Source organism: Cryptomeria japonica, chromosome 11, assembly GCF_030272615.1.
Source record: "Cryptomeria japonica chromosome 11, Sugi_1.0, whole genome shotgun sequence".
Taxonomy (NCBI): domain Eukaryota; kingdom Viridiplantae; phylum Streptophyta; class Pinopsida; order Cupressales; family Cupressaceae; genus Cryptomeria; species Cryptomeria japonica.
Genome location: NC_081415.1, coordinates 165,087,715 through 165,110,434, shown reverse-complemented (window position 1 = coordinate 165,110,434; position 22,720 = coordinate 165,087,715). Strand labels below are relative to the sequence as shown.

General features: G+C 37.5%; 1 protein-coding gene across 7 annotated transcripts in view; it reads left to right on the top strand.

Moving 5' to 3' along the window:
* The first annotated feature begins 668 nt into the window (after nucleotides 1–668).
* Nucleotides 669–22,720, top strand: part of LOC131032484 (uncharacterized) — a 243,020-nt gene continuing 220,968 nt past the window's right edge. Inside the window, exons 1-3 of one of the 7 annotated variants that reach the window (XM_057963478.2) lie at nucleotides 693–875; nucleotides 17,356–17,568; nucleotides 17,828–17,891. In XM_057963478.2, coding sequence (XP_057819461.2) covers nucleotides 869–875; nucleotides 17,356–17,568; nucleotides 17,828–17,891 — 284 coding nt within the window. In that variant the 5' untranslated portion in view covers nucleotides 693–868. Of the gene's footprint in view, nucleotides 876–17,355; nucleotides 17,569–17,824; nucleotides 17,892–22,720 lie in introns of all 7 variants that reach the window. The other 6 variants (XM_057963477.2, XM_057963480.2, XM_057963479.2 and 3 more) reach the window with 6 other exon arrangements.

Here is a 22,720-nt window from a genome sequence, read left to right as displayed (position 1 = left end):
ATGCAATAATGAATGAAGCTATGTTTTGGGGGATTATAATATTGTTGGCATCTATAAGTATGCACCAGGTGTTTTATCAATTATATATGGTTCGCACTGAACTAGTGACAAATATAGGTGTCAAGTGTACATCAAGTATAACTATTGATTGTTGCAATTTTGCTACATTTTAATTGGTTTAAAACCTTGTAAGGATATCTATGGGAATACTATCTTAGGTTTAGCTAGGCACAGAGTGCAGGGCAGACTATCCACTCTTGTCAATTGACCTTTAACTTGAACCCTTATATTACCTTCTTGATGACAAATCCTTAACTTCGAAGATAAGAAGAAGTTTCAAGATTGTAAAGTAACAATTTAAGAACCAACGAATTCCATTTCTAATTTTCAAGCATGCAAAATTCAATGTTATGCTAAGATTTTTTCTCTTCTTCAAACATAAAATTACTATATTAATTTTCAATTTTTAACTATTTTAATATTCTAATAATTAATACCTGCAAATTTAAATTAATTTATGACATATTTATAAATTTTCTTTATCCAATAACAAATGAATTTGAATTTTAATCTGTCAAATGATAGTTGAGTAGAAAATAAATTTAAGAACCCATTAAGGTTTTAGTGTTCACCTAACCATATTGTGGCCATTGGAAACCCAAATAAAAAACACATGAACATAACCTACCCTGCCAAGTTTTCATAACAGTCTGTCACTGTTCATATTATTTTTTGTTATCTCCAAATTTCTGCATTTTTATATTCCATTTCGTTTTATCTGAACTATTTTATTCAAGTCCCCAAAAAAGCCTCTGTATTTTCAACCTCGAAAAGAAAAACCCCAATTTGCAGATCTTAATTTGCAGTAATGGCCGGTAAGGGATTTTGCCATCTGTTTTTTCTGAAATTGATACAACAATCCTTCATTTTATACTCGTCAAATCAGGCTAATTTCATCTACATCTTACAGTTTTATCAGTCATATTGAAGCGATCAGTTCGGAATCTATGTTCCATTTAAATTCTCGGCTCACATACATTAAAAATGACAGTTTAAATAGCTCTATTTATTGTATACAATCTGTTTTCTTACATAATACGATGAAAAAATGTATAAAATTTAATAAATTGTCATGCAGTATATTGGATGGGTAATACAGTATAATGTGGACCGTGGTTATAGATTGATTTTATATCGCAAGTTTTGATAAATGTTGAATATTCGATCGGTATTTGTTATTTAGAGTCAATGTTTTTTTAAAAAATAAATTTATTTGTCTTTGAAATTGTAGAGACGAAAATATTACATTTTCTTATATTTGTGGTATCCTTAGCTGAAATTTATTCCCAGCGAAGGCCATTTCAATTAAAATGTGTACGAAGAATGACCCTATTATGAGATTATTACTTTCTTTAATTTGTATATCTGGGAATCTCCAGTCCCAGGCGGACTGCAGACACAGATTAGAGTTCCATTCTCCAGTGCAGAATAGACATGGGTTTTTAGGTGGCTTTATTTTGTATCTATTATCTCTTTACCATCGAGAGCTTGGTCTGGTAGTTTACTGATGGGATGTGAACCTGGGTTTTCATCAGGGTAATTGGTTAGCCTTACCACTTATTCACCCCCACCGGGTTTGGGAAATATTGTGTAAAAATTAATAGAGTTATGTGATTTGCAGGTAATTTCCCACACACGAAGGTTGTTTCAAATGAAATCTCTCTAAACGATACGGTGAATTGGGAGGGAGTAATCTGTTCTCATTCCTACCCACTGGACAATGAGATCATTATTTTAATAAATTAAATTTTAGAAACTTGCAGCTAATTTTCCCGAACAAGTGTTATTTAATACGAAGTCTTTCTTGACAATGCAGTGATTATGAGATATTTATTTTTTTAACGTAAATTTGATTTGTAAACTTGCTCTGCACTGTAAAGTTCAGCGTAGTTGCAGTTGACACATCCAAGGGGTGCCTCTTTGTTAATAAAGGGACCCAGGACTTGCCTGGCCTTGCCCATTGGGTGTGTTCCACCCAAAGATGGTTGTTGCGTTTTACCCAATCATGTCTCTTGGGAATTTGACCGTGGAATTCCAACTATTTATTACTATAGCTTATTCCATTTGACACGGTATGAGACATTGTATGTTAAAAGTAGGTTTTAGTGTTTTGCATGGATTGATACAGCTGATTAGTTAGATTGGTTCGTGGTAATATTATGAATGCAAGTAAGCACATGGCGGGATATGAACTATGCCAGAATGGTTTTGATATTGGGTTTTTTAGACAGAGTGTTTGTTTCTGGCATTATTTACCTTAGCTGCTAATGCAGATTCACATGTTGAACTTCGTGAGATAGACAAATTATAAAATATATGACACATGCTAGAGCTAAAACAGTAGTAACACTATAGTCAGAGTGCTATTTGCTGGTAGTGGACTACTCCCAAGTTTTGACTATATTCTCTGGGAAAATGACCAGAATCAACTCTTTGTTGTAGTTGAGCTTTTGTGCAAGTGTCAAGTGTATTGTCACTCTTCAGTTTCTCAAGCTTCTCGAACGAGTTGGTTGGCTATGCTTTACAGGCATCAAAGTGCATTTAGTAGCCTGTATTCCAGATTACCTTTTATAGTTTTTTGATAATAAACTTGGTTGAGATCCAGGAACCATAAAAACAAAGGGATCAATCCCTGGATGCTGATGGCCATCAGCCACTAGGTCTGCTCATGCTGTCAACTGTCTACACAGAAGAGCGATGAGACATTGATCCACAATAACCAGTAACTGCCATATTCCATTAATATTATGCATATACATTCGGTACAGTCCATATAAACTCAGCCAGACCAGCCTTAGTTGTCATACCGTACCTGCCAATACCCCCAAATCCCATAGTTTTAAACTACCACCACCCCAAAAAACAGACACAAAAAGGAGATACGATATCATCAGGGGCTGAGGCAAATCACACAAGTGCCAGTTCCCCATCCTGCACTTTTTTCTTACATTTATCACAAAATACAACATTACCAGTAGGGGAGACTTCAACCACGTCATCCAAATCATCTTCCTTACAGCAATCTAAAACACCCAGAATGGTGTTGTTAGGAAGGTTAACCTTCACACCTTTATCAATTTCCTCAACTGCTCACTGCAGACACAATTGTTGCCTCTTTGTTGCATGAAGGTGATCGAAATTTTGAATAGACAAGTGAAGTAGATTTCTGACTGATTGTAATGTCCCCTATTAAGAGGCTGCCAATTCCTAAGGAGCAACATACATTACTACTTATTATGCTACATTAATTACATATTTAATAATTATGGTTGCTCATAGTACAACTGTCATTGTCCTTATTCAAGCTCTAATCTTAATCCCTTCTAATTCTCAACCCTGGATGGTGATTTACTTGTCTAGGGCGTGATGACACCACCTCCATAATGCAGCCCAGATTTCAGGATCATCAGTCCATTCACCCTTGGGGCTCATCTATTTTTGGGATGGATTTACCTCGCCTCTCCCTAACAACACCACACCTCCCCTTATGGGGGGAAGAATCAGAATTGATTAAGTACTTAGACTGTGAATATATTGATATCTCATTGTACTATGAATGTATATGAAATTAAGTATGACCGTCATACATTTTGCAGTCTATATTAAAATTACTATTAAATTCTGCATGAGAACATTATCAGGCTTCGTATATTAAGCATACATATTAAGCACATCCCCATGCATACCACCAAGAACAAGGATGTTACTGCCTGTAACTTTTTAACATTTCTGATCTGATCTGATCGATGGTGATATCACTGGAGGCTTTTTGATTCCTTTCCTTTATATCTCTCAATGTGAAGGAGAGGTCACTCCTCTTCATCATGTATGCCCTTTGGCAAGAGACAACCTTTCACCATTAGCACCCTTTGAAAGAGTGCAACTCTTCATTATTTCTGCCCTTTGAAAGGGACACAACCTTTCACAATCAGATCTGCACTTCTTATTTAAATTAGATCTGCACTTCTGATTTCCAAGTTATCCACCTTTCAAATGAAGTTCTCTTCTCCCTTTTATATCTCATGTTTGAGGGAGTTACTGTTGATATTAATTAGGGAAGGGTGGATTCATATTGCCTTGGGCAACATTGGAATCCGCCCAAATAAGGGATAGCCCCTTTTCCCTCCAACGTTGCCCTATCCCCCACGCTATATCAAATAAACACTCAGCGTGCTATCCAATAGGGCCGACCCTATTAACAAGGCAGTTAAAAGGAAATAATTAAAAGTTTAAGACGACCTAGTTAAGGAGTTCGCTCCATATAAATAAAAGATCAAGATTCATTTGTTATTCACTCAAGTCAATTAGCTCCTTCATCTTATGCGAAAATCTTCATGCTTGCCTAAGTGCGAACTTCAGTCATCTTCAACTACAACAACCTTCATCTACCATTAGGAGGTGCGAAATTCATCTTGAGGTGTTGGCAAAATTCAGTGAATGCACAACGAACTAATTGGAGGCCTGCCATTCATACATGTACAGCGAATTACTGGAAGGACTACCATTTATGTATACAAAGTGAACTGCTTGAAGGACTGCCATCTAGGTTATACACAACGAATTCCTTGAAGGCCTACAATCTAGGGTAAGGGAGCAACAACATCTATCCTTCATATGACAGCAAGTGATTGTTGAAGGCAGTCACCTCATACCTCTTGTGATAGCAACATCTGAACCTGCAAATACATGAGATAAGTGTTGTAATGATTACATAACTATAATCCATAATCAGATCTAAGGATCTTTTTTGGCTGGGTTTTTCCTCCTAGGAGGTTTTCCCAGGGTAACTGTATCTTGCTCTCAATTTGTTCATTTCTATGTTGTCATTTTCTTTCAGTTAAACAAACTAATTAGAAACTAAATCTAAATTCTAAGTTATGTCAATCTGAAAGTGTTAAAATTAACATGGTATCAGAGCTATAGGCTAGATCAACTTTCAGATTTCAGAATTCAGTACTCCTTTATTTCCAGATTGTTGTCTCATTTTCAGGTTAGGTCAATGGGGCTGAAAGTTGAAGATAGGCTTGATGGGAATCTAAACTTTATTGCCTGGAAAGTTTGAATCAAGTTGGCTCTAGAGGAAGAAGATCTTCTCCAATTTATAGAAGCAAAAGAGCTAACTGAACCTACGGATGCAGCCGAGCTAAAACAATTCAAAAAGGATGCTGTCAAAGCCAGGAAGATTCTCATTGATTCAGTCAAAGACCACCTAGTCACCTCTATTGCCTCATTTACCACTGCAAGGGAAATGTTCAGCAATTTACAAGGTACATATGAAATTAACAATCTCAGTAGGGCAATTACTTTAAGACAACAACTACTTACTATCAAAATGGCAAAAGAAGATTCTGTTATTTCCTACTTTATGAGAATTTCAGAACTAAAGAATCAGCTAGGTTTAATTGGCCATAACATGGAAGATAAAGACCTTGTCATGATTGCCCTAAATGGTCTACCTCACTCATGGGAGTCATTTATCCAAACCATAAGTGGTAGGACTGAGTTACCCACCCTTGATCGCCTTAAAAATGACTGTATCCAAGAAGAGTCTCGCCTCATCACAAGAGGGCAAACCAAAAGTTCCCATATAGATGATCATCACATGCTTGCAGCTCAATGCAAGAAAGGGGGAAATTGGAAGAAACTTTATCCTAAAAGAAATAGGGAATTCAGACCATTTAGTTCCCAACACCCTTGGAAGAAACCAAGAGATACCTCGCGTGTTTGTTGCTTTAGATGTGACAAATTTGGTCACTATGCTAAAGAATGTCAGCATAACTCTAACCAAAGTGAAGCCAACCTAAATGAAGTATCAGAACAAAATGATGATTTTTTATTCATCTCCGCTCTGTCTAGCAGTGTTCCTTCAGATAGCAATACTTGGTTGATTGACAGTGGTGCCTCCAGACACATCACAGGCTACTGTGATCACCTTTGAGACTTAGTAGAAAAGGATACCAGCCCTCATGTAGTAATTGGTGATGACGCTCGTTATTCGGTAAGAGGTTCTGACTCTACTTCTCTAAATTTAGTTTCTGGTATTTCTTTGCACCTCAGTGATATCTTGTTTGTTCCTGGAATTAAAAGAAACCTAATTTCCATTTCTGCTCTAGAAGATAAAGGTTATCAAATTGCATTTTCTGATGGAAAAGTTCTTGCATGGCCTAAGAAATCTAGTTTTAAATCTGCTCATATAATTGGTCATAGATATGATAGTCTTTATAAACTCTCTGCTAATCCTATCCAAGCACTCATTAATGAGGTTCCTAAATCCTATGAGTTATGGCATAGAAGGCTTGGACACTTGCATTATCAAGCTCTTCCATCCCTTGAAAAGTTAGTCAAAGGTATGCCTAAACTCAGTCAAATCCATGATAACACTTGTAAAGGTTGTGCTATAGGTAAAAACGTTAAAAGTCCATTTCATAAAAGTGAAAATAGAGCTAAAGACAAACTAAAACTTGTTCACTCTGATTTATGTGGTCCTATGTCTATAGCTTCTCCTAGTGGATTTCTTTATTATGTAATCTTCATAGATGATTTCTCTAGGAAAACTTGGATCTACTTGAAATCTAAAGAATTCGATGAAGTCCTAAGTAAATTCAAAGAGTTCAAAGCATTAACTGAAAACTCCTCTGGTAAAAGAATTAAATGTTTAAGATCTAACAATGGAGGTGAGTACACCTCCGGTAGCTTTTATGAGTTTTGTGTTGAGTCAGGAATTAAGAGGGAGTTTTGTGTTCCATACAATCCTCAACAAAATGGTGTTGCCGAAAGAAAGAATAGGACTATTGTGGAGGCTGCAAAGGCTATGATTCATGATCAAGACTTGCAGACCTCCCTATGGGCAGAGGCCTCCAGAACAACAGTATATATCCAGAATAGATGCCCTCACCGTGTTCTAAAGAACATGACCCCTGAAGAAGCTTTCACAGGATCCAAACCAGACATCAGTCACCTCAAAATCTTTGGAAGTCCTGTTTATGTTCATGTGCCCAAAGAAAAGCGAACCAAGCTGAAACCCTCTGGAAAGAAAGGCATTCTAGTCGGTTACAGTGAATCCTCCAAAGCATTCAGAATATACATCCCAGGTCAAAGGTATGTTGAGGTAAGTAGAGATGTTACATTCGAAGAAGATATTGCTTTTAAGAAATCAAAAGGTTCTTGTGTTATTGATGAAGCTAATGACAATCAAGATATAAATGTTGATTCTAACCCTGAGATTCAGAGGGAGCAAGTGGAACCTCCACCTCAAGATGATCATGATGATCCACCAGAGCCCATGAATCCCACTAATATTCCTAGTGACATTGTCATTACCAAAAAGAGGCCTCTTTGGGTAAGGAACACCATTCAAGAAGCTGAAAGATTTGCTGCTCCCAGTGGCACCTTTCGTCAAACTAAGAGACCTCAGGTATTCTCCAACTACGTTGATTTGATGTGCAATCTCTTTAAAACTGAACCTTGCAATGTTGAAGAAGCCTTGATTCATCATGCCTGGAAGCTTGCTATGGATGAAGAATATCAGTCAATCATCAAGAATGATGTGTGGGACATTGTGCCCAGACCCAAAGGTAAATCTGTTGTTTCCTCTAAATGGTTATTTAAAATTAAACATAATGCTGATGGTAGTATTGAAAAATATAAGGCTAGATTTGTAGCTCGTGGTTTTTCTCAAAAGGAAGGCATAGACTATGAAGAAACATTTGCTCATGTTGCTAGATATATTTCTATTAGAACTATAATAGCCATTGCTGCTGCTAGGGGTTGGAAACTACATCAGATGGATGTTAAGACTGCCTTCCTCAATGGTGTCATTGAGGAAGAAGTCTATATTGAGCAACTTGAGGGTTATGAGATTCAGGATAGATTAACCCATGTGTGCAGGTTAAAGAAAGCTCTGTATGGCCTTAAACAAGCTCCTCGTGCTTGGTATGAAAGAATTGATAAATACTTGCTAAGTCTAGGCTTTTGTAAAAATGATGCTGACTCTAACATATACTTTAAGGTAGCCAATGATGAAATGCTAATTCTAGTTCTTTATGTGGATGACTTATTCCTTACTGGTAAAGATGAACTTATTATTAGATGCAAGAAAGAATTAGCTTCAGAATTTGAAATGAAAGACTTAGGTCTAATGCATTATTTTTTAGGTCTAGAAGTATGGCAAAGATCTAACGAAATTTTTTTAAGTCAAGGAAAGTATACTATTGACATTTTGAAAAGATTTAGAATGATGGATTGTAAACCCATGTCTACTCCTATAGAATCTAACTTAAAGAAGTTAAGTGTTTCTGCAGCTAACTTTGAATTTGCAGATCCATCCGAGTACCGGCAGTTGATTGGATCACTGATGTATCTAGTTAACACTAGACTAGACATATGTTTTGCTGTAAATGCTCTCAGCTAGTTCATGAGCATGCCCAAACATGTTCATCTTGTTGCAGCCAAGCATATCCTAAGATACTTGCGAGGCACAGTTGGTTTTGGGCTGAAGTATCCACTTAACACTCCAATAACCTTGGAAGGTTATTCAGATGCAGACTAGGCTGGAAGCGTCAAAGACAGGAAAAGCACCTTCGGTATTTGTTTTAGCTTGGGATCCGCAATAATCTCTTGGGCTTGCAGGAAATAATCCTCAGTGGCATTGAGTATTGCTGAAGCTGAGTATATTGCAGCAAGTGTAGCTTCTAGAGAAGCAGTGTGGCTTCGCAAGCTTCTTGCAGGGCTGTTTGGTCAGGCTTGGGATCCTACAGTTATTCACTGTGATAACTAGAGTTGTATTAAGATGTCCATCAACCCAGTGTTTCATGACAGGTCAAAACATGTGGAAACTCACAATCATTTCATTCGGGACATGGTGCAAAGAGGTGCTATTCAGCTGAAGTATGTCAGCACTGATGAGCAGGTTGCAGATATTCTTACCAAGCCTCTATCCAAAGTGAAGTTTGCGTACTTCAAGGACAGACTTGGTATTATGGAAAATGAAACCCTAATTGAAAGGGAGTCTCAATCTTAGTAATACGTTGTGTTGTATCAAACCACCCTCTGCGGGCAATGTAAGGTGGTATTGCAAAACTTCTCAGGGAGAAGTATAATGTCAAACCATCCTCTGCGGGCAATGTAAGATGGTATTGTAAAAACTTCTTAGGGAGAAGTGTAATTGTTAAACCATCCTCTGCGGGCAATGTAAGATGGTATTAGTGTAATTGATTGACCATGCTCTGCGGGCAATGTAAGATGGTCGAAAAGATCCTCTCCACCCTTTGCGGGCAATGTAAGGTGGATCCAGTGGAAGATTATATTATGTAATTCCATTCCTTGCTTGTGTATGCAAGATGGAAGATTATAGTTATGTTCTCCTCCCTAATTAAGAGGGAGTGTTGATATTAATTAGGGAAGGGCGGATTCATATTGTCTTGGGCAACATTGGAATCCACCCAAATAAGGGATGGCCCTTTTTCCCTCCAACGTGGCCCTATCCCCCACGCTATATCAAATAAACACTCAGCGTGCTATCCAATAGGGCCGATCCTATTAACAAGGCAGTTAAAAGGAAATAATTGAAAGTTTAAGCCGACCTAGTTAAGGAGTTCGCTCCATATAAATAAAAGATCAAGATTCATTTGTTATTCACTCAAGTCAATTAGCTCCTTCATCTTATGCGAAAATCTTCATGCTTGCCTAAGTGCGAACTTCAGTCATCTGCAACTACAGCAACCTTCATCTACCATTAGGAGGTGCGAAATTCATCTTGAGGTGTTGGCAAAATTCAGTGAATGCACAGCGAACTGATTGGAGGTATGCCATTCATACATGTACAACGAATTATTGGAAGGACTACCATTTATGTATACAAAGTGAACTGCTTGAAGGACTGCCATCTAGGTTATACACAACGAATTCCTTGAAGGCCTACAATCTAGGGTAAGGGAGCAGCAGCATCTATCCTTCATATGACAGCAAGTGATTGTTGAAGGCAGTCACCTCATACCTCTTGTGATAGCAACATCTGAACCTGCAAATACATGAGATAAGTGTTGTTAATGATTATATAACTATAATCCATAATCAGATCTAAGGATCTTTTCTGGCTGGGTTTTTCCTCCTAGGAGGTTTTCCCAGGGTAACTGTATCTTGCTCTCAATTTGTTCATTTCTATGTTGTCATTTTCTTTCAGTTAAACAAACTAATTAGAAACTAAATCTAAATTCTAAGTTATGTCAATCTGAAAGTGTTAAAATTAACAGTTACAACTTTTCATCTTATGCCTTTTGACCATTCATTAAACTTAACTAAATTTTAGTTATGGTTATGTTTAATTTTGTTCTTTTATATTTATAATTTTATTATTAAATCCTATTTTGAAAAGGGGACTTTACACTAATGCACTACCTCTTCAATGTCGCCACGAAGAAGAAAGGATCTTATAGCATTTGAAAGCATAGATGTACAACTCAGTGTGTGGGCTGCATAAAAAATGTTTCTGTCCGTGTATGACCAGGATCCAATAGAAGGTTAGCCATGTCAGATCAAATACCAACACTAGGAGCACCATCAATGGCCTTTGCCATCTTCTGAATGCTGGAAACCCAGTGTCACAGCTCATGGCTCTTAATCTCCTTTTCCACAAATGCCATAAAATCCACTATCATCTCCTCACTAGACACTCTATGCTTCTGCTGCTTTCCCTTGTTTACAGGCATGGGGTTTTCCCCTTCAAAGACTTAAATCTTTTTAGCCTTCCCCAATCTGCTCCCAGTTGAAGACGCCATCAGTCGTTTAGAATAAACAACACCGCAGTGGTCTTGAAATCCTGTCTGACCTTATATAGTGAACCCTCTGCCACCATTCTCTACATGGAATTGATGTGGCTACTCAAACATGAGCTTTGTCCTATCAGTCAGATTGTTACTGTCCCTTCAACCAATAAAAACTCATCCATGCCATCTCATTATTGGGTCAGATTACCTTTATATTGAGGATATATATTATGATCTTTAATTCTTGAAAAAAAAACTTGAGAACATGGAAGGGGTTCTATTGGGGTACCCATCCTTGAAAATACTGACCATACATTCTTAAGATAATACTTGGCAGACTAGCAAGACTTAAGCAAATAAAATCACCATACCATGACCTACTATACTGCTTAAACAGTTATTAAGATCAATACACAGACCCAACGAACACCAATGAACACATAAGCATCAAAACTCTAATCATAAAGCAGCACAATGGAACAAAATTTTCTCAAATGCTAAACTTCGTGATCAAATGAGATGACTCCAAGGTTCCTATAGTCAGGTCTTGACTTTATATGTGGATAGACTCGGTGGTTTGATGTGATATTGCTGGAATCACAAGGGGGACTTATGTTTTGCATGAATGCGGTTGGAATGTGAAATTTACTTAACTTGGAAAACAAATGGCAAAAGGGATTAAGGGTTAAGAAAGCTAATCTAATCCTAAGAATGTAAGAGGGTATGAATGACTTAGTGAAACTTAACCATGCTTTGTTTCGCTATGCAAGGAACAACTATTCAAAGCTGGTGCGATCTTCTAAGGAGAGCTAATGATGTACAAACTACTACCAACAATGTAGACACCATCAATGTAATGCATATCAACGAGTGAGTAGCAATTGAAGTTAAGCTTATGTAAAGAGTTCAGTTGACCACGCAAAGTATTTAGCAATCAGCAAAATACAAGTAGTATGAACATGCAAATTTCTCCAGTAATCATCCACAATAACTTCCATCCATCTAATTAACATTAAAACAAATGAGAAGTAGAGACCATGCAAAAATGTTGAATCAACACATGGAATTTCAACATATTTTCAATGAAAATAATATGTTTCTTGCAACAAAGTCTTGGCAACAATCTCCTTTTGTCCTACTCTATGCTATTTCTAACTGCCTTTTAATATCTATTAACCCTTACAAATGAGGAGTGCAAGCCTTAGATAGAGCTCTCTTTACAAATGAATGGCTTGGATTAAATCCAAATCAATGGCCAAAATTACATGAGAAAACCCTAATTAGGGTTAGTTATAACTAACATTGCATTACATTTAATGCTTGACCAATGATAAAATTCCATTTTAGGACACATGTCCCTCTTTGAATGTTGACCAATGAACGATGAGGTTAGGTACATCGAACTTTGTGCCTCCACATGTGGTAGTTATCCTCCTCGTTGGATGAGTCAAGTGCATTGAATCTGGATGCCTTGATTTTGACTTGGAATGTTGTGATTGGGTTGGTGATGACTAAGCGCCACCTCAGCTACTCCTTGTAACACAGCATTATCTCGTTGCTTGAGGTGATGTTGATTGAATCCTCATTCTTTACTTGCAATGTTAAGGAATATTAAAGTGTTCTCCCTTTGATCACCATCTCCATGTGGTTGAATCTTTAAGGTTGCAATGATGTTGATTCTTGACCTCTTCATTGAAATGTGGACCTTGTGTTGAATGTGCTGATCTTGCCTCTTGATGTCAAGAATCCTTGCCACGGCTAAGTACTCCAATGCAGTTCACCATCACACCTTGCATCCTTCTTTATGTTGTTGGAGAGTCATCCATCTGCTTTTCTTGGATAGCTTGACCTCTCCCTCAAGTGGTGAACACCTTTTTGTTGATTCCTTTCCTTGATGTTTTTTGAATTCTTGATGTCCTTGTAGAGTTGTGCATCGCCATCATCAAGTCATGAGTCGATCACTATCATTCACTTTCAGCATCAATATATCTTCATTTAATTCACTTCAAGACAAGCTTACTTAACTCACCCTCATCATCAAGGTATTGGGATAGCATCACACTCATTCATTATTTCCTTCAAAGTTCTTCAAGCCTTTGACCTCCAGAAGTTGTGGATTTTGGCAGCTCAAGGACAAAAGTTTTCACTCACCATCCAAGGTCAAGGATTTGAGCAACTCAGAAAAAAATGTCTCCTAGGTTGTGGATTTGAGCAACTCAAGGAAAAATGTCTCCTAGGTTATGCATTTGAGCGACTCAAGGAAAAATTTCATCACTCACTTCCACTACAAGTTGATCTCTTCATTGCTTGCCCGAGTTGATCATTTCAATGCCTTTGCTTGCAAACTTGGAGGGTTCAAGGGGTAATTCACTCGTTGCCACTTCCATTTAACATCATCATCAAGACCTTCAAGGTCGTGGATTTTGGCAACTCATGGATAATTCACTTTGACCTCGTCACTCACTGATTTCACTAAGTGTATTGTGACTTGCTCATAGGGTTGACTTGGTGTTTTCTTTCCTTTCATCATCGCTTAGACTTGATTGGTCTTCATTGAGCACTTCATCTTAGTTGATTGATCATTACTTCTTGATTGCTCCTTGGTTCTATGTTCTTACCTAAGGGCATCCACCTGCTCACTTGACTGCTCATCACACCTAAGAGTCACCCTGACCTGACCTATAGGTTGCATTGTGAAGCATCACCCAAAGACTACCTTGACTCTCACCTATCACTTGAGCACTTAGTGCTGAAAAGACTCCAAACTAGTCTAGAGGGGGACTTGACCCTGCTAGACTGCCTGACTTGATCACATCTTGACGACAAGGCATTGCATCCCCTCACAAGCAAGAGGGTAAAGACTCAAACTATTGCCAAGCTAGACGACTAAGCTAAAGAACTAACCTATGAGCAAAAAAGTGGGGGTCCCCATTTGCAATGGGGTGATGTGTGAAAACTTCACAACACCATCCACCCTGCCTTGTAAAATACCACAATTCTCATGGCTGGCATTTGCACCATTACCTTTTCAACAACCACTTCCACTGTATTTGCCACCCCAAAAGCCCTTTTCCCCTGGTTTACCCCTATCAATGAGGGAAAACACACACCATAGCATAATTCCCATTGATGACAACCCCTATGTATAGGAGTTTGGTAGAACACAAAAATAGTATATGCACTGCCCACTCCCAGTTTTCCATGGGAACGTAAAACATGTAATCCAACTAATACCTTACCAACATTGCGATAGAAAGCATGGAGGACACCAACCTTATGATGATGAACTTCAAGTTCCTCCTTGTACCGCTTAGGAACCAAAGAGGACATTGAGACTGCAGCCTCTGTATTTGCCACATTCTTATCCTTCTTTGTGCTGTGTTACCTTCCCCTTTAACCAAAGCCATTTCCCTGAACTGGTTTGGGAGGAATAGCTTCAATAGCCAAAGCCTAATCTCCATGTCTTCAACAAAATAGCTAGGTTTGTCATAAAACTTCATGTATTCCTACCTTTGGCCTATTGCTAGCTTCCAAGTCCTTGACATGTAGAATGCTAATGATGAAACCTACTGCAACTTTGGAATCACAGGAGAAAATAATTTTTAACCTCATGTCAAAAGTAACACCACACCTTGCTCTCCTTACCTTCTTCTGAGCTGCCCTTTCTCACCATTCTGCACACCACAAAGAAACAACCTTCGGGACACATACAACTGTAGAGAAAATCCTCCACCTATCTTGGCCTTCCTCTCTTGCATATATGTCAACTTAACAACACCTTCCCATGTGCATGAGAGCACGACAATTAATGGCTAATACCACTGTACTTAAGCCAAACAAATATCACCCATGAACCAGCCAATCCACTATGAAATAACATTCTACCTCAAGCGCCTCCTTCCATATGCTTTATGCCTAGTCTAGACATTAAGTGGACAACTCTTAACAAGAAATGTTGACTCCGAATTAGAACTTATCATTATATACACCACACTTAGGCCTTCTGAATAAAACCTCCGTTACAATCTCAAGGAGCTTCATAATGTAAACGTGGTTCTAGATCAGGCCATGAAGTTTGTATGTGACTATATATAGCCATAATTGACTCTTGGTCAGCTCCCATATTTGCAAGATAGTTTGGTGCAGAGTTAAGCTGATGTTTACAATGAAGAAAACTAATAAATTCAAATTAATCCTTTGACACTGATACTTATTCTAACTACATTGTTCAGCCTCCAATTTGGACTGCCACATTTAATAATGGCATTGATAACTATCTGAGGGTCACCTTCAATTATTAAGTCTTTTCAATTCCGTGAGAGTGCATCACTCAACCCAGCTAGTACTGCTTCCCATTCGGCTTTGTTATTTATTTTTATACCGATGAAAAGAGAACCACCATAAACCAAGTTGCCTTTAGAGTCCATTTCTAGAACATCCTTGGGTTCTCTCTAAGGCACCATTAAAATTAAGTTTAAGATGGTGATCAGTGGGAAGCACCCAATGCTCTGTAGTTTCTTTCAACTTTTCTTTCTGCCTCCTAATGCCAATACTTGCAATGTTTTTCTCACTTTTCCCTTGAATGGAGGCAGAAGCAATTAACCTCCAGCAATACTGAAACCACATTGTCAGAAAAGGTGGCTTTGACCTATTGAATGAGAGGAGATGCATACTCTTTTATGGAAGTGTGGATTTGGTTGCAGTGGCAATCTACAAAAGCATTATTTTCTTTGAATGTCATTGAGTTACATTCAAGCCATATGCGCCAAAGAGTCCAGATGAGAACTATATTCCATAGGCTTCACAAATTGACCGAACCATGAGGCTAATTGCAGATTAGCAATCTGACCGAGCCTGCAGGAAAGTCCCAGCATATTTAGTACTTTGTATCATATGGTTGAGGAGTAAGAGCAGGGAAGAAGTAAGTGATCCACTGTTTCCTCTTGCATAGTGGACAAGAACACCTAGAAGGCCTGAAGAACCCTCTCTTCGACAAATCATCATATGTTAAAATTTTATTTAGTGCTGTGAGCCACCAGCCAAACAAAGGCATTACACTTAAGGGGCATCTGTATACCAGGTGAGTTCACTAGGCCATTTGCTTCAGCTTGTTTTAGTAGAGTACGTAGCTGCTACTTTGTAAATACCTGATGAGTGCCCATTCCGTCTCACTTTATTTGGCCAATTTATACTAGATACCAACAAAGGATGCAAAAGAGATGAGAGTATGACCTCCTGCTCTTCCAAAATAGGTGCTTTTGAAAAATTCTTCCACACCTTCATTTTTCTATCATTTTTGTTCTCTTCCTCCCAATAATCACATACCTTTGGAACCGAAAGGGACGAAAGGATTAACTTAGCCTCAGCTAACTCTAGGATTGACTTTAATGGGGCAAATCCCAGCCATGAATCATTCTAGAAGTACACATTTTCACCATTGCCCAAATCATAGGGATCTTATCTCTGATAATCTTCTTGGATTTGCAAATCAAGCTCCATATTGAAGGTCCTTTAGGAAGTCTATCATCATTCAAGAAAGCATAAATTGATTTCCTTCATTCCCAATTTATGATTTATTTATTCCTTTCTTGATGATCTCCTCCCAAGGAAACAATCTCCCGTTTATATCTTATTCTTGAGGGAGTCACGACCTTTCATGATTTCTGCCCTTTGAAAGAGTCACAACTATTTATCCTTAATTTGTTGTCTTTTGAGAATGATCATTTATTAATTATTTCCAAACCGATTGATTGCTTCCTTAATGTCCTCTTCTCATAGAATGATCTCTCCTTTATACCTTAATCCTTCAATAGCCATAACTCTTTATTTCATGCCTTATGACCATTCATTAAACTTAATGAAATTTAAATTTTATATTTTATAATTATATTATATCATATTTTTATTATTTATTTATTTTTATATTAAAATTTATTATTAAATCCCATTTCAAAAAGGGGACATTACACAAGGATAGTTTTTCGCAGGACCTGTTGGAAAATCATTACCTCAGCTTCATGGAGGAGAGAAGATTATTGAAAGCACAGGAATAAATTTGTGGAGTTACAGATTTTTTTTGGTTATTTTTTGTACCCTTTTCATGGAAAAACAACATTCAAGTAAAAATGTTGAATCATCGTCTTTGTTTTCTTGTAAAAGGGTTTAGCCCATGTGTGGAGCAACATGCAGAAGTTAGTAAATTCTATTGAATTTGTTGGCTTTTAATTGTTGTTCTCTTGTAAAAGGGTTTAGCTCATATGGGGAGCAACATGCTGAAGTTAGAAAGTAATATTGAATTTGTTGGCTTTTAAGTTTTAATTTATTAGGATCCATAAGATTTATTAAACTTGCTTGGCATTAATTTGGAATAAAAATTTAATATCATATTTCCAACTTCACTAGACAGTAGAATCATATAAAGAACCATTATGATGTTAAAACAGTCAAGAGGCATATGGAAACACTAGAGAACTTTGGTCTAATTCAGTCTATAAGTATTAGATCTAATAGAACCATGCAAATGTGGATGCAGTGATTTCCTGGACCGCTTTACAAACTGTGGTTGTAGCCCGTTCATTTCAACGGGTGAGACAAGAAGATGCATTGTACATCAGGGCCTTTTCTGCCTCTAATACCAGTGGCTTGCAATCATCTCATGAAAAAAAGCTGACATGGACTGGAATACCAGCCATGCGGCCTGTTTTTTTGGCAAAACATCAAAATCAAGGAAGGGTATTTTGCAACGGTCTGTTCTGCAGTCTGTCTTATACTGTGGTCAATGATATTTTGTTGTTTGTGTTTGTATGTGAAGGCAGTTTTTTAACTAATCCTATAATGCTGTACCGGAAACAGCATTTTAGTAAGGCCATTAGCAAGCACTAAAGTTTAATTTTTAAAATCTAATCTTTTTTGTTGTTATTGTTTACTTTTTTGATTTCCTGATGCAAAAGATTGTGTCTGCATGTTAATCTTATAACTTTCTTATCTTGTGCTTTTTGCAGCAGCTATGTCTACTGGTTCTGTCCTGGCATTAGAGAAAATAGATTTCAAAAAACTTCAGAATGGAAGGCAAGTATACATGCCAAACCATTACTCAAACACTTTTTGTTCTGAATTTTGTAGTTCTAGAATTAAATGTGGGTTGATTTAAAACTTTTAATTTTTTGTGTCATAACATTTTGCCACATTGTTCTACTCACCTGAAAAAACAAACAAACACATTTGTATGATAACTACCCTCAAATTTTCTTTTATGAACAATACGACAAATCAACATAAGCATGCCAACAATGATAATCACTGTTACAAAGTGCTGATACAAAGGTTAGTTATATATAACACAGATAAAATCACTTTTCCGCAATGTGCAAATACATTAAACCAATTCCCAACTGAAACAACAATGATGTACTTTGAATGAAGAGGTAAGATAGGCTGCAAAGGAAGTCTGAATGCACTTATGGCTGCTGCTCGGGCAGAACAGACTGGAATGCTAGCTGGAAGTGTTCAGAAATCACTTACCCAGCATACCCGTTTCTCTGGCAACGGTATAAATCAACAACCTCAACTCCAAACATAAGGAACAACACTCAACACACTGAAACATCAAGATATGCAATCACAGGTCTAGAAATCACGTCATAAGATGCTGTAATTAATATAACAGGTCTGAAATGGCTGGTAAAGTTATTGCAGGTCTGGTATAGCTATGTTGCAGGTCAAACAGCAGTGGGAAACTTTTAAACAAACCCTCCAAAACCACATAGAACACCTCCTAGGGTTGTCAAGCAGCTTCACATACATCCAGTATCACCAAACAGTCTCAAAATTATGAGGGAATGACAGTTCACTGGTCTGATATTATTTTCAGTCAAAAACATCATTGAATATCAGAGACATTAGATTTCCACAGTCCATAATGATTGTCAAGTAGTGCTTCTGGAGTCAACTGCGTCAATTTTATTTGCATCAACATTTTGGATCACACTCCATGATCCATCATTAGGATGAAAGAGCTGTTAGAAACGTTGATAATGGATAATGGAGTGTGATCCAAAATGTTGATGCAGTTGAATCCAGAAGCACGACTTGACAATCATTGAATATTGCACCGGAAAAACAGGACAGCTAGCATAAATAACCAAATCTCCTCAAAACTTCATTTTTTCAATGCCCTAAATTTGGAAAATGATAATTACACAAGACGCCACCTAGGATGATAAAATAGACCCCCAAAACTGTAGAACACAGATTTCTGAGAGGGGGCGGGGTTAATCAGTAGTAAATAAAATTTAAACTTTTATCCACTTAAACCTTTTCATAAACTTATTAAAAGCTTTTTTAATATGAATTCTGAAATGAAATCATCAAACTGAAATCTGAAAAACACATCACACAATAATACCAATTGTAATGTCCCCTACTAGGTTTAGTCATGTTTTAACCATATTGAATCTATTTCACTAAGTTACCGGTTCGGGTTCGAAGAACCCGGTACGCCGGTACGGCAAAATTTTGAAAAGGGGTTTGGGTTCGTTAGTACAAAAACATGTAAATTATATATATATATATATATGCAACCTATAAGCATGAATTAAGATTAGCATGTCACATAGCATCATATAAACAACAAAACCAACATAAACTTGTAATCGTAGCATCATGATCATACCATAACAGCATCATATACATCAAGTCTAATATCAAAATGATAAAATATTCAAGTATCATTGTTTCAACTTTCAACAATTTAAAGTTTGATCATTAAATGGATTCAAACTAAGAACATCCAAGTTTAATTTTTCAAACTGAGGACCTGGATTTTGCCGGCAACGCCCCCAACGGGGTCAAGGGGCAGCGCCCCTTGCGGGGGTCTGGGGGCAGCGCCCCTTGCGGGGTCGAGGGGCAGCGCCCCTCGCAGGGTCCCGGGGCAGCGCCCAGGGCGCACTCCCTGTCGCGATACAGGGCGGGGTCAAGGGGCAGCGCCCCCGCTGCCAACACCAAATCACAACCTTCAAACCCACACGGAACTCCATGGCGTGCATCAGTTTTCTGTTTTTTTAAGACGTCTAATTTTCTGCTTTTTAAGGTTATAACTTTCACTTTTTACAAGGCAGAATTGAAAAAATAAATAAATTTGCATTGTTTTTTGACTTTACGGGCTGCCCAGCCGCCCAGGTTCGACTGGGTCCGCTCGGGTTCGACTGGGTTCGACCCCGGGTTCGACTGGTCGAACCCACTCTGGGTTTTTCGAACCTTGGTCGAACCCAGGTCGAACCGGAACCGTACCACGGACCCGGTCGAACCCGGACCCGTACCAGGGGGGCCCAGAGGCGAACCCGGTAACTTAGCCATTTCAATATACTTATGACTCAAACTAAATATATTAGGAGACATATCTACCTTAACACGAATCCAATCCGTGCTTACATAACCTTCTTCCTGACATTGAATTGATAATTCAAATTAGTTTATAATCTCAAATTTACTTGTTTTTTCAAATTACTATTTTTTTCTCTCGCTATATATACATATATATATAATTAATTTATTTTCAGATAATATAATACTATGTACAAAGTAATTATAATCATTATATTATTCTATGCAATTATGTTATTATTATTAAGTTTTGCATAAGAACATTATCGTCTCTTATATTAAACATTCATACTAAGCATAGATGGCACACTCGTAGCAACTGTCTGAGTTTTTGAGCTCTGCGAGTTTTTCTAACTTTGACTCACAGCAAAAACTCGTCGAGTAATCGCCGAGTTTTTTGCTAGACTAAAAAAAGAGGCTCAAACATGTGAAAAAATGATCAATTTTTGTTTTTTCAGGTCAGTTTCATTCTCTTCATTAGAATATACACATGGAATATAACATTTAAGTATAAGAAAGAAGAAAGATATAAGGAATCACTTATACGTTAAGTTATATTCCATATATACTGTCAGGATGTTTGAGAGTGGTTTCGGACCTCCAGGACTTATAATGCAAAATCTAGTTTTTGGAGGATTCTTCAATTTTCTAGACTTAGTCAAATTTCAGGATCCTTCGGCGATGCCCATTGACCCCAACTTGGGGGCGCTGCCCCCAAACCCCTGTCGAAAAATATAGGGGGAAACTGTGCTGATGGAAGTAGGGAAAATTTAACCTCCGAGTCTGATTAGGCTCCATATAACAACATAATTAGCATTGAAGAAATCCTGGTATTATACATTTTAGAGTTGAAAGTTTGAAACTATGAGTATGAATGATGAAATTTCAAATATGATGAAAGTTTGAAACTAGTTTTGGCTAGAGCTAGGAAGAGGAAGTTGTATTTACTTTTGGTTTTACAAAAGCTATTTACTATTTTGCTTCCAGCCATCAGCATTTCCCATGAGGATGCGATTTTGTAGACACTTTGCATTTAAATATATCTAGAATCAGCTTGTTTCTTTTGTGTTATCATTTATGGACTCATTGGATGCATCTTCTCATTAAATTTTGCAAAAAAAATGCATTTTTTATTAAAATTAAGCGTGTTTTTACGTTGCCGAGTTTTTCGCTGAGTTTTTCCGAGTTTTTCCCGAGTTTTCGCTGAGTTTTTTTCTCAGGGGCTTGGCGAGTCGAGCCGAGGCGCGAGTAGTTCAACTATGATACTAAGTACATTCCTATGCATACCACAAAGAACAAGGATGTTACTGCCTGTAACTTAATAACAGTTATGATCTGACCTGATTCGTGGTTGTCACAAATAGAATGATTACTTCAAATCAGAGGTCATATTGCTATGAAGTTAATATGGTCAAGTGGATATTACCAGCAGTGCGTTATGATGCTGGTTCCCTGTTTAATACTCATGGGAATGTGTCCAAAGGCTGTCTGGTATATAAGCCGATTCAAAGGGGTTTGCTGATGAGATAGTTCGATGCTAGGAATTTTTCTTCCCTTTATTTAGATCATACTTAATGCTACCCCCCTTGAGGATGAGGTCAATTCCTCGATATATATCTTGCGAAAAGAATGTTTGCATCCTTTGAATCTTCAAGAGACATGTATTTCCCTACAAATTGACTCTATTAATCAAATCGCAACTCTCCATAATTAATTGCCATTTGTTCTAATTACTGTCCTTCATGATTAATTATTTTATTCGAGTCGCTGCCTTTGAAACTTATTAGTTTCCTCCTTAGGTTCTCCCTAAAGACGTAAATCAATCAACTATTTGGAATGATGAGAATATTATCACATTCCTCCTTGTAATGATTTTCTAAAAATATTGATGTCCATGTCAATGTGAATGTCCTCTCCAGAGTCATAAAGATTTGTCTGCCAAGGTGCCGCGGTCTTTACTGCCCACTATATCTGTTTGGATGCATAGTTCATTAGAGGAGTTAATCTGAGGGCCACGAGATATTTATGGTGGCATGAAAGTGTTTGAATCAGTCTTGTTATTATTATTATCCATACTTGCTTCTCTCGATAAATATGATGGTCGTGATTTTTAATGTTTGGTTTTAGATTAATTGATGCTACTAAAATTATCCTAATACTAATCTGCGCACTTAAAATTGAGAGCCTTCAATGCTTGGTATTTATTCAGGATTTCTCCATCTTCTACGGTTAAGGCAATTTCATTTGATAACATTTTTCACATTACCGTAGTCTTGTGTTCTGATAGTTAACTTAGAAACTCCAATCGTATTTGAGACGTCAACCCCTTGATCACTGAAGACCCAAATACCTGTTGCTGATGATAGATGATACTGTATTTTAGGGTGATCTCCACAATTCATATATTGGTCTCTGTTCTTTACAATCGTTGTTACCTTAATATCACTCTAAATATGGATTGCTGTTCGTACATGGATGAATTCGACAGTCAAATTGAGATTGAGATCACTGCCTTA